This window comes from Pseudopodoces humilis, chromosome 15 (genome assembly GCF_049639895.1).
Source record: "Pseudopodoces humilis isolate 2021_Gansu_Grassland_sample_001 chromosome 15, ASM4963989v1, whole genome shotgun sequence".
NCBI classification, from domain to species: domain Eukaryota; kingdom Metazoa; phylum Chordata; class Aves; order Passeriformes; family Paridae; genus Pseudopodoces; species Pseudopodoces humilis.
The window spans coordinates 17346461-17359260 of NC_142214.1; the positions used below are offsets into that span (position 1 = coordinate 17346461).

At 48.4% G+C, this 12800-nt stretch overlaps 1 protein-coding gene across 3 annotated transcripts in view; it reads left to right on the plus strand.

Annotated features, from left to right (window-relative positions):
* The window catches only part of LOC102107616 (gamma-aminobutyric acid type A receptor subunit theta), a 71671-nt gene extending 60729 nt beyond the window's left edge, over positions 1-10942 (plus strand). For 2 of the 3 annotated variants that reach the window (XM_005527412.3, XM_088062563.1), the window contains 5 exons: positions 857-939; positions 4788-4925; positions 6358-6510; positions 9165-9421; positions 10415-10942. In XM_005527412.3, the coding sequence (XP_005527469.1) occupies positions 857-939; positions 4788-4925; positions 6358-6510; positions 9165-9421; positions 10415-10795 (1012 nt within the window). In that variant the 3' untranslated portion in view covers positions 10796-10942. The remainder of the gene's footprint in view (positions 1-856; positions 940-4787; positions 4926-6357; positions 6511-9164; positions 9422-10414) is intronic. The other variant, XM_005527413.2, reaches the window with a different exon arrangement.
* Positions 10943-12800: the final 1858 nt, after the last annotated feature.

Genomic DNA, 12800 nt, shown 5'->3' on the forward strand with positions numbered 1-12800 from the left:
CACCCCAAACCCCCCCATCGCAGAGATGTACAATATTACTTGTGTACAATATTCCTCCCTGTGCGATGTGTAGCACACACAGACCCTCCTGGCATCCTCAGCTGAACCTCAGCACGAGCACCGCGCTGCTCGGTGTCCTCCCCGTGCTCCAACACCCCCAAAGCAGCAGCCACCCTCATCCCCTCCCCGTATTTATGTTTTTGGGGGATGCACACCCCCACGCCGTGTGTCTTTGATGACCACGCAATCATTTGCGCACGAGTGCCTCCGTGAGCGGGAGGGCTCTGCCAGAGGGCTCTGGCTTTTTGGGTTTGGCAGTGCCAAAGTGGGGGAGATGGAGGGGCACGGGGATGGGGGATGTAGTTATGGGGGTTTGGGGTAACTCCAAGGGAAGGGGGGTGATAATGTGGTCGGCAGTAGGTCACTGCTGGGTGATGGAGTGGGTCCATCCTCAGCCTCACGGACAGGTGTCTGCCGTCTCCCACTCTGGCAGCCTCTCCTCTCCCCCCAAGCCGGAGCTGCTCTCCGGCTCTGCTCCCGGGCTCTTTGTCTCTCTCCGGGGAGAGCCGGAGCAGGAGCACAGATCCCTCCCCACCCCGCTACCAGAGATGCTGCCTTGCTGACGTGAGTCACGGAGGGTTTGTGCCGTGCCATTGGGGGTGAGCCGCATCAGCCCCCCGCCCTGCACACCTCCCACCCCGATCTCCCTGGTTTCCAGGGAAACAGCGGCCCCAAATGCTGCCTGACTTTCACTTCTGCCTTTCATTTCTCTTTTTTTTTTTTTTTTTTTTTTTTTTTTGGGTAAGAAAAAAAAGCAGACACAACAGATTTTTTTTTTTTTAATTATTTTTTTCAGGATCACCACCACGGCCGCCTGCATGATGGACCTGCGGAGGTACCCGCTGGACCAGCAGAACTGCACGCTGGAGATCGAGAGCTGTGCGTATGCCTCGGGCACATCCCCGGCCACGCGGTGCCACCTGATGCCACCCGCATCCTGGGGATGCCTCCCAGGGATGCTACAGCACCAGGCTCCCTCACCCATGGGGGAAATTCCCAGGAAAACGGAGCTCTAGCAGCAGGCTGGGCATTAAAATCAGTCCCAGGAGGGCGGTGGAAGCCTCCCTTAGCCTTAAGGGAGCCCTGGGAAGCCGTCCTGGCTCCGCTCCGTACGAGAGGTGGCACCAGAGCCCTCATCCCTGCCTGGATGTTCCCTGGACTCCCATGGAAATCCTGTTCAGCTGTGCTAGCAGAGGAGGTCCGGCTCTCTCTCATAAAAATGCGCTGCAGTGTCCCTCCAGGGCTGGTCCAGAGCAGCAGAGCTCCCGATGCAGCCTCGGGTGATTATCTGGGAATTGCTCCTTCCATCGGGGAGCTCCCACAGCTGCCCTCCCTCGCCCGTTCTGGGTCCTGGGACCCAGCTGGGATGGAAATGAGGTCCTGCTGCAGGCACGAATGCCACAATGTCATTTCTGCCACTCCCCAGCAGTCTGGGAACAGTTTACAGTAGAACCAAGGAAACAGAAGGCAGAGAATTACCCACAGTTGCGATTTTGTTCTTAATGGGTCATGTCAAGCCAATTTGTTCATCAAAGCTACATTTCCTCACGATATTCCTGAGACCCAGGCCAAGATGAAGAGATCCAATTGTTTCCTTCCTCAGAGCTTTTGTCTTTTACACACTTGCACATTCGCAATCTGCAGGGCTCCATTTTCTTTGCCTCCATGCAACTCTGGAACATCAGTCCTTTTAGGGCTGGATTATAAAACCAGTGTACTTTAAAAAACAAAACTGACCCAAACCTCAGAGAAAAAGCCCTTTTCTGATACAGGGGTGCTGGATTTGGGAAGCAGCAAAAGGCAGATGTGGTCCCCTGCCTCACAGCAGCTCGGGGCTCTTACCTGTAGGAGATAAGCACTGCCTGTTGATCCCATCCCTCCACCCCAAAAATAACCCTCACCACGTACACCCCTGCCTGTGTGCCAGGATCCAACAAAAACCTGATGAGGCATGCTGCAAACAGGCTGCTAATCTGACATTTTAAGACGTCACATCAATACTTTTCGATATTTCAGATGGAAATGACTTGTCTTTGTGAAAGTTCGTTTACTTTTTAGAAGTAAAATGGAAATTTGGTTTTCTCTTTAAAGCTAGAAATCAAAGCGAAGCATTTATTTTTAGAAAGAGCAACCTTTCCCTTTAGAAACACTCCTTAAAAATGGCTTCATGAAAAACATGCTGGATTTCATATTGCATAATGCCATAATAAAAAAATCCAAAAATACAAAAATTGGTACCCAACACCAGCAGGTCATAGAATAAATGGAATAAATGGAATAGAGCTAGTTAACTGTGAGATCTCCTAAAATTAGTTACCGCAATTTGACATTTTCATTGCTGATCGGGAAGTAAATTTGAAGTCACTGCTGTTAAATTTGTGGATGATGAAGATAGCAGCGTGCGGGGCTCCGCTCGCTGCGCATTTCAATCCTTCCCAATCGGAATCCATCCGGAAGGGCTTTGAGCAGAGCCCACGGCAGAGCTGTGTGCCTGTGTGCAGTACTGAGGGCCGTGCCCAGGGGCCTGGAGCCACACGGGGAGGTGAGGAAGGGAAGGCAGCCCCGGCACCATGGCCAGAGGCTCTGTGGCTCTGGCAGAAAGGGCTGGAGAGAGCCCTGTTATATAAACCAGGGGAGCCGTGAGTCAGAGCTCAGAACTGATTGGCCTCTGAACATGTCTCTGAGATGGGGAAACGAGCTCTGCCTCTGTTTGGGCTCCAACATTGAGGGAGGAAGCTGAGAAATCGGAAGAGGTTGGGAAAGACGCTAAAAAGCGGTTCAAGGGCTGGAGCAGATGTTGTGCAGTGAGAAACCTCAACAGCTCAGTCTGGTCTGTTGAGTGCAGGAGAGGTGAATTGTTTACAGGCTGGGTTCACCTCTGCAGAGGGGGAACACTGGGGGGAAAGGGCTGGGGAACCTCCTGGAGAAATTGGGAACAACCACGGGAGCCAGATGAATTCAGATGTGAAATCGTACACAATGTTTCTGAGCTGGGCGGGTGTGGGAGCTGCTGGAATCAGCCACCGGGAGGAGCGGGGGGGACTTGGATGTTTCCTGCTGGCTCCAGCCCCGGGGCTGAGTGATGCAAGCAGCAGGTCCTGTGCACAGAGCTGGCGTGTGAGGAGGATAACCCAAGGGTCCTGAAACCCTGTGGGCTCGAAGGTGTGAGGGTTTGCCACTCTGGGAGCAGGAACATGCCAGCTGGGGGAGGAGGTGGAGCCCTGGTTTAGCTGATTTCCATCAGAAGCAGATGTGGCATGGCATTTGGAAGATGGGGTTTACATTTTAGCACCCGTAATAAGGGCAGTAATGACTGAGAGAGCAGGATGTGGGCTTGGAGACTGCACAGTCATCAAATAATTCCGTTTGGGAAGACACCTCGGGGTGTCTCTAGTCCAGCCTGCAGCTCAAAGCAGGGTCAGCTGTGAGATCAGACCAGACTGCTGAGCCCTTTGTCCACTCAGCAGCTTGAGGATGACACTGCCCTCAAAGGCTCAGCTCTGAGCTGGAGTAACCCTTAACCTTCAGAGAAGAATTTCTCCTCGCCGGTACATCCAACAGCTCCTCATTGCCCTGATGCCACCGCTGCCCCGGTGCTGGTGGCACTCTCCTGGGTGTCTGGGAGCCTGGCATGGCCAGGCAGCTGCCAGTGCTGCCAGGGTGGCTGCCTAAGCCAGGCTGCTGTGCTGCAGTGCAGGCACTGACCACGAGCTGTCTGTGGGCACAGCGAGGCTCACACTCCAAAGGCAGCCGTGCCCCGGGCTGTGCCAAACCTGCCTGTATCCTACAGCTCCCATGAAGCTTCACTGGGAATCTGAGGCCACCCTTGTGCAGCAACAGCCAAAGGGCTTCAAAACACACAGGCACTGCTGGTTTTCAAGCTGTGATGAATCCTCATCACAAGGCCAGGGCAGGGCTGTGAACATCACACTGCTGGGTCAGGGGTTTCATGCTGTCACCCCCTGGGCCTCATCCCCCACGTGTCCAGAGTGCTTGGGGGTGACATTTCCAGCCCACACAGCCCTGTCTGGCATGTACAGCTTGGGGTTAAAACAAGAAGCTGCACCCTTGGCTGAGTTAACAAACCCATTACCCTGAAATGTAAAGGATGAATATTTGAGTCTGATTCCTTTTCCTCTCTGCTCTCATTACTGCTCTTCTCAGCCAGCACTTGGCAAAAGCAGCCCCCAGCCTCAGGGACTCTGTTCACTTCTTGGATCTGAATTTTGACTGAGAGGACTTAGAAAAGGGAGGTGCTCTGATCTTCAACCTTCTTTTCAGATCTTCTCTTCTCTGGGATTTTAAAACTGAGCTGCCCTGTTTACCCAGTCCCACCAGTCTCTACTGTGTGGTCTCCCCCTCCTGGTAAAAGGAGGCAGTTTTTAAAAAGCAAAACACTATGTTTGGTGCATTTTACAGAGGCTTCTTGTGCACAGGTCCCTGTCATGTCAGCCATGAACGTTGCACAGTGCAAGGCAAGGCTGGATGGACCATGCCTCACCTCCTTCTCCCGAATTCTAGCCAGAATTTGGAGTTCTGGCCAATTTTTCCTCTTCTCCTGTATTGCCAAGCTCAGCTGAAGAAGGAAAATACACCAGCAGGGAGAGGCTAGGCTCGGTGTGGGCTTTCCTTTGGATCCTTTTCCAGATCACCCTAGTGCAAATGGAGGTGTCACCAGGTCCAGCCTGTCAGCTTAGCTCTCCCTGTGTGCTCCTTGCTCCCTGCAGATGGCTACACGGTGGACGACATTGTCTTCTTCTGGCAAGGGAACGACTCTGCTGTCACGGGGATGGAGGTGCTGGAGCTGCCCCAGTTCACCATCATCGAGCAGAGGCTGGTCAGCAGGGAAGTGGTCTTCACCACTGGTGAGTCTCTGCTGAAGGGGTGCATGGAGCAGGCAAACCTGCTGCTGATCAGTGCTGGGGCACTAACTCGGGGTCTAGGTTTCAACCTGGGGTTCCTCTATAAAAAAAGGGTCTTCTGCACCCACCAGCTTTGCTTTTTTCTTTTCTTTGCTTTTTTTTTTTTTTTTGTCTGTTTCTCTTCAAAGTGAAAGTCTTTGACCATTTTCTTTCCTGTTTCTGTTTCTTAATCAAAATAATGACTGAGCTCAGAACCTCTTCAGAAGGTTCTCAGCCTTCATCTGATTTTTATGTGGTTTACATCTGGGTCTCAAAGCTAATGTAGGTGCAATAGGAAGGAGGAAATATATCCACTGAGAAGCAAGTGGGCTATGAAATGATGCAAACCCATCTGTACATGGCAATAAAAAGGCTTGGAGAGAATACCTGGGACGATTCAGATGCTGCCAGCTGGAAAGTTGGAGGGGGTTGGATTTTGGTTGCTGGTCTGAGGAGGAGTTCCCTGCCAAAATACAGCACACACCTGTCAAAAAAACCCCTGAAATATTGTTTCAATATTTCAAATAATGTGAGTAGGTGAAATGTTGTGTTCAAGCCATACAAGTGGCACATAGTGGTGAGAGAATAACACCTCCTTTTTCCCAGTCTACAACCTTGATGATTTAAAACTGCTGTTTTCTTGTTACTTTAGCTGCCAGCCAGGATTAGACCCATGTTTCAGGCTCCTGTGTTGCCTGAGGGACAGAGGTGGGGAGGAAGAATGACTTGGACTTTGTCTCACAGCAATGAAAGAGGCACTGCTTTGTCCCCGTCAAAATTAGCCTGTTCCAGTGGAAGGACTGTAAAAAGTACTAATTGTTCTCACTATCCTCATTAGGTTTGCTAAAAGATTTGGAGGAAGTTGCAACAACTTGAAAATAATAAAAAAGAGACCTTCAGATTAACTAATATTATTCTATTTGCATATGAATTTGCCCAGTCTGACCATAACCCATTTTTAGAACAGCATGGGAAAAATATGATTCAGGTCTTCATTGCTGTTTGGAGGCAGAGCTGGCACATGAAACACTGGAAAATCATCTTGTGGCACCCAAATATAGGGTTAAAGTCTCCTGTGTAAGCCTCCATCATATTGGCTGGCACCATGACAGCAATTCCAGCACTGATCAGCCGTTCTCCCATGATGGCTGATATAATAATGTGACTTATGTAGAGTTTCTTTTCTTAATACTCTGGGACAGCTGAGCAGATTCAGAAGAGACCCCTTGCAAAATTTGACCAGTCTGCAAAGCCAGCTGCAGGAAACAGGAGATTTCTCATCATTCCTGCCTCTTGAGAACTTTTTCCAAATAAAATTTCAATTCCTAAACTTTTAGCACAAACACAGGCTTGCCCTCCTCTCAAACCACAGCCTCCTCTAATGTCTCATTGGCAGGTTCGTATCTGCGCTTATCCCTGAGTTTCCGGATTAAGAGGAACATTGGTTACTTCATCCTGCAGACCTACATGCCATCCATCCTCATCACCATCCTCTCCTGGGTCTCCTTCTGGATCAATTATGATGCTTCTGCTGCACGAGTGGCACTGGGTATGGACCTTTTCATATTATATTTTGGAGGTGTTTTCTTGTGGGAGATCAGCTGTAACAAAGAAAATCCTTTTTCTTTATGAGGCAATAATTAAGCAAGTCTGTCAAAGTTGTCATCCCAAGGGGACATCATTTCTTTTCTGAGAAAAACTTTACATTTTCAATCAAAAGAGTGACAATTTTGAGGGGTTTTTTTTTATTAGTACTTCCCAAACTGGAGTCTGTTTTATTTGAATCAGTGAAAGTGCTACCAAAAATTTTCTGGGTGTGAGTTTAAACTCTAAACAAAAATGTAGATGGTCACTGATTCTCAGGCATGTGAGACCCTGCCATGAGTTCCTCCACTCTGGTTTGCATTGGTTTTCTTGAGAAGAGAGACCTGGGCACCTCTTTGTCAACAAGTGTGCCAGGAGTGCTCAGTTGGGTGATTAATGCTGAGGCTGGACAGCCAAAAAGTTGTATGGGAATGGTTAAAAGATGAAAGAAAAATATAGGAAGGGTCATTACATGTTTTTTCTGATAGTTCAAGCCCCACAGAGGCACTCACTGCAGATGAAGACCTTCATGGCCAAGATAAATGTGGGACAGCACTTAAAGTCCAAGTTTTTCTTTGGCACATGCTCTCCTAAATAGGAATGTTTTCCTCTAAGAGGGGAAAAAAATGAGGTCTTTTAAGCAACAGAAGGGAAGTGGGGGTGGATGGCAGATGAGGGTTTTGAAGGAGGAACAGGAGAAAGGGGGGATGGCTGGCGTATGAGAATGGGGCTGTGTGACATGAGGGAAAGTTCAGAGGCAATCGGAGAGGCAAGGAGGGAGCAGGGTTGGATCTGTGAGTGGGACAAGGCTCAGAGAGGCAGTGCAGCTCAGGTAGAGGCTGGGTCTTACAGCAAAGCTTGGTGGCTTCAAGTAGCTCCAGAAGAAAGGGTTTGAGAAGACTCAGAGGAGGGGTGGGTTGTCCAAAGGTGTAAAAGAGGTGATTTGGCTTTGCCTGCTTGGAGGGGCTGGAGCAGGGAGACAGGGAGGGGAAGAAGGAGAATTTGGTAAATTGAAAGGGTAAGTTGCAGGAGTGTAATCAGAGAGAGGAGAAAAAGAGACCATGGCAGACACTGTGAAAGCAGAAGCGTGGAGGTGAGATGCACAGCTGTTGAATTTCTGCTGACATCTGGACTCAAAGAAAAAGACAGAAGAAAAACATCAGAAGATCAGAACTGCAATAGCTCTCCCTAAACTACTCCTGACAGCTCTCGACCTAACTTATCCATAAAAAGCTCCAAAAAAAGAAACTCCACAGCCTCCTCTGGCCACTTTATCTCCAGATTTACCTACTCACACAGTCAAAGAGCTCCTCTTTACCTCTGCCCTAAGTGTCCATTTCAGTTTGTCCGCTTCTTAATGGAGACATGGAGAACATTCTATTCTCCCTTTCTTTGCCTAAGATTTCTGTATATTTAGACTGCTGCCTAAATATAGACCATATTGTGTGTATATAAATATATCTCCCTTCTGTTTACCCAACTGAAAGCTAATAGTTCTTTCAGTCTTTTACCAGGAATGACACCAAAGACCCAGCGAGGGTGAGGGAGGGGAAACAGGACAAGCAGAGGTCGAGGGTGCACACAGAGCCATCACTGTAGAGGTGGGGCTGGAACCACAGGAGCAAATTAAGGTCATGGAGATTATTAGAGCTGCCAACAGAAAGATGAGGAGGAAAAAGGAGAAAAGAAGATCATCAAGGTAGTGAGAGCAGCTAGAGAAGCAGGAGAAGAAGACTAGGTTGAGGAGGAAGAGTTATCACCCCCAAAAGGAGCATGAAGGCTCATTGCCATCTTTTTGGAGCTGGCAGAAGACTGTCAGAGAGGCAGGTCTGAGGCCACTCTGACAGTCCAGAGAAGGGAAGAGTCTGAGAAGAAGCTGAAGAAGAGGACTAAAGCTGTGAGAGTAATCATAGTGAATCAGGCTTTTGGAACTGAGTAGATGGGCACAAAAGTGTTCACAAAATGCTTATTTAAGATGCAAGAAATGTGAGGAGGCCTAAAAAGGAGAGTGTGACAACCATGGGAGGAATGTGTACAAGTGATAATTGATGTAATGAATGGTAAAGCTGGTGAGAGGAAGGTGGGAACTGATGGGGTCAAGGACAGAAGCCTACGAGGCAGGCAAAAAAAAGAGTGCCATGAAGAGGAAATCTCTTCACTCTTTCTCCAATTCATGGCATTAGAAAGACACAGCAGCTTATAAACTCATGCCAAGGATGCCGAGGCATTCAGTAGCACACTGTGAAGCCTGATGAGCTCATGAAAGAGAAAAAAGGGAGAAGAGGGTAAAAAAGGCAGAGCAAAACTGAATGTTTCCTACCAGAGTGAGAGGAAAGGGAAGATCAGGGGGACTTAAAGAAACAGGGTCCAAAGAATGCTGATCCCCATCATGCTGGTGATACTCAGCTTTGACACTTTCTCCAACTGTTTGCTGCTGGTTTGTTTTCTGCAGCGATTTGTAGTGGGCATGTGGGCTTAGAATAATGAGTTTCCTTCCCAGTTGCACTGCTCCCATCCCTCCTGAGGCTGTCCAGCTGGAAGGAGGGATGTGGGAGCTGAGCACAGCATTTCAGGAAACCATCCCACATCGGTAACAGAGCACCTGCCCTCTCCTCACAGGGGTCACCACGGTGCTCACCATGACAACCATCAACACCCACCTGCGGGAAACTCTCCCCAAGATCCCCTACGTCAAGGCTATTGATGTTTATCTCATGGGCTGCTTCGTCTTCGTGTTCCTGGCGCTCCTGGAATACGCTTTTGTCAACTACATATTCTTCGGGCGGGGGCCCCGGCAGCAGAAGAAGCAGAGCGAGCGCATCAGCAAGGCCAACAACGAGCGCCACCGTTACGAGGAGAAGAGGGTGAGAGAGCAGGTTTGTCCTCTCTTTTCATTGTGGCAGGAGAATTCAGGCTCTCCCCTGGCTGAGCTGCGGAGCAGCCTTTGTGCTCATCGTGAGAGATGAACTCCAGTTTTCCTTTGTCTGGTGATTACTGGGGATTTTTCCTCCTTGATCATCCTCATCCAGTCTCATCAGAACCCTCCTCTTGCATGGGGCAGGTGTAGCCAAAAGTCCCTCTGTGGCTTTGGGTCCTCCTGTGTTGGCAGAATCACACTTCCCCCACTAAAAATTTGCTGCAAGCACAGGTGGTTCTCCTTGCACCCCAGCAGCAGAGGACATCCCTCAAATGCAGCATGCTCAGAGCTCACAAATGACCCCATCAGGGGTATTGTCACCAAACTCTGGGGAAGAAAATACTCCAGCACCATCTTTTAAGTATTAACGAGTCAGGCATTACTTTATTTTGGCCAGGGTGTGCAGTGGAAATCATTCCAACCACACATGATTCTTCACCAGAGTTTTCACATACTTATATATTAAAAAAAAAAAATTCTCATTCATTGGTTCTGCATTACACAATTCTTAATATTTGATCTCCTATTGGTTATTGATTCCTTCACCATCAATGCTATTTTTGGTCCTCATTCTTTGGCTCTCTTATCAATCTTTTCCCAGACTGGAAACCTGCCAAGGGTTTAATATCTGTTAATGCCTCTTTATCTCCTCTGTATCTTCTGGCTACCTCCAACCTGTAGATATTAAGCTCTCAGAGTCTAGGAATCTTCTTTTTGTTGATGGATGTGTCACCCAGTGAGATTCAAACCCTCAGTGAACAGAATCTTTTGAAGAGAAACCTCAAATTCCATCCCCTTCGGCAAAGGCGAACCAACCCATGACTAAAGTAACTTTAAAAATTAATAAGTTCTACCATTTCCAACAGTATTGTTACCCAGAAATCCGTTCAGAATCGCCCCTAAAGGTGCACAGGACACCCCAGTACCTCCATGTCTGTGTTCCCCATTCCAGGTTGACCCTTACGGTAACATCCTCCTCAGCACGCTGGAGATGAACAACGAGCTGCTGGCCACGGACATTATGAGCAACGTGGGCGACTCTCGAAACTCTGTCATGTCCTTCGAAGGCTCAGGAATCCAGTTCCGCAAGCCGCTGGCCTCTCGGGATGGCTTTGGCCACCACCCCACCCTGGACCGCCACGTCCCGCTGACCCACCACGCCGCCGCCGCCCGCAACCGCGCCAACTGCCGCCTGCGCCGGCGGTCGTCCAAGCTGAAGCTCAAAATCCCAGACCTGACAGACGTCAGCACCATTGACAAGTGGTCACGGATCATTTTTCCAATCACTTTTGGATTCTTCAACCTTGTTTACTGGTTGTACTATGTAAATTGATGCCTGCGGCCACCGAGAGAGAAAATAGGGACACTCAGACAATGACAACACAGGAGTGTTGTGGTCTTTTGGGTTTGGGTTTTACTCTTTACTTATCATTGTCATTTATGGTTCATTAGATTTATTCTAAGCTTACTCTTCTCTTTTCAGCACATGTAGAACCACGGAGTGTGGGGTGGGGTAAGGGAGAGAAAGGTACGGGAGGGGGTTTGGTTTCAGGGAGGGATGTGTTTGTCTTGATTTTGGTTTCCTGCTGAAGGACTTAAACCATTGTAAAAAAACAAAAAACAAAAAACAACAAAACCAACAAAAACCAAAAAAAAAAAAGAAAGGAAAAAAAAAGAAAAAAAGACAGAAAAAAAAGAAAAAACACACAAAAAAACCCCAAAACCAAGAAAAGTTAAAAAAAAAAAAAAGAGGGGGGAGATTTAAAGAAATTGAGTCAAAAACTGGTGGGGGTGATAGGTTATCTTTGGCTGTGCTCACTAATGCTCTATCCTCACTTCCATTTCACTACTGAATTTCATCTTTCACTTTTCAGTCTTATTATATATTTTTAAATCTTTCTTCTGTCACTGCTCTTAACCCCTTCATGTTTATTCTTTCATGAGATGATGGGGTTTCATTTTCACGCTATGAGATTTTTCTTTTCTTTTTCTCTCTCTCCCTCTCTCTTGCTTACAAGCCTAAAAGAATCTTTTAAACCAACAAATAAAAAGAATATTTATTTTGGAAGAGCTGGGAAGGGAGGGGAAGACAAGGCAATTATTTGGGAGGGAAGGGGCAACGTGGGGTTTATGGGAAGGGGGGGAGGAGGGAACTTATCAAAACTAAGGCACATTTGCAAGATGCCTTTTTCCACCTTCAGGAGTTTGCAAGCTGTTTTTCCTGTGTGAATGTGCGTGTGTGGAGCATCTGTGTGTGTGTGTGTGTGTGTGTGTGTGTGGGCACGTGTGTCCATGGATGTGTGCGTGCAAGCATGTTTTCTGGGGAGGGGGGCTGGGGAGGGGGGTTTTGTAATATCTTTTGTAGAAAGAGATCACAGATGACATTTAACTGGCAGTGTGGTTTGGGCGGGGGGAATAGCAGGGGTTTGTTTGCTCATTGCAGCTTCGCCAGGTTGGAGGTCGGGGTCCCAGCTCCAGAGGCAGAGCTGGGCAGGCAGAGTGTGCAAATTGGCTCTTGCTGAGGGAAGAGAGGGATTTGGGGATCAGCAATAGGGCAGTGCTGCTGTTCACTGCTGGCACCTGACCTAGAGGAGACTAAGCTGATTCACTCCTCAGAGGAGGGGTTATCCTAGTTACTCCCACCCTGCATCTTCCTTACTGAGTCTGGAGAGAAGAGCAGTTGCAGAACTCTAAATATTTAACCTTTCCCGCCTCTCCCTGTTCCTTTTGCCAGACAATGGATCCACACTCCAGCCCTCTGAGTGACCATAGCCTGCATCAAGGTGCAGGAAAGGCTGGGTGTCATTTAACTTTGTTATGTTTCAGGATGGAAAAAAGAGGGAAATTATAATGATCCCCTTTCCTAAGAAGTTCAGGAGCGAATGGCAGCCTCTGATCTGTGCTGCCTCTGCCAGGCCTTGCTTTATGTCTGTTAAGATACATAGGGTGTAGAAAAAAGCACCCTGTGCCCTTCCTTGAGGATGATGAAGCTGAGGGTGAGGTAGTGCATCATCCTGCTGGAAGATGATGGTCTTCAAAGGCTGGGCAGGGTGAAGGTTGCAGTGAAAATGTGGAGCTTGGTGCTTGTGGAAGTCCCTGAGTCTCCAGCAGCTTCCATCTGCAGGCATTCCTGAGGAAGGTGCAGGAGAGGAACTTGGCCTTGGACAGCAAGGTCAGACCTCTCCAAAGGAGCCAGTGACCTTCAGGAAAATCACTGGATTATTGGCCACTTTGGCAATCACTGATGATTGATAATCTCCCTTATAATATTAATAAAAGCCATGAAAATGTTAAATTCACAAGTGCAAAACTTTAACCCTAGGGTCATTCTGCCATTC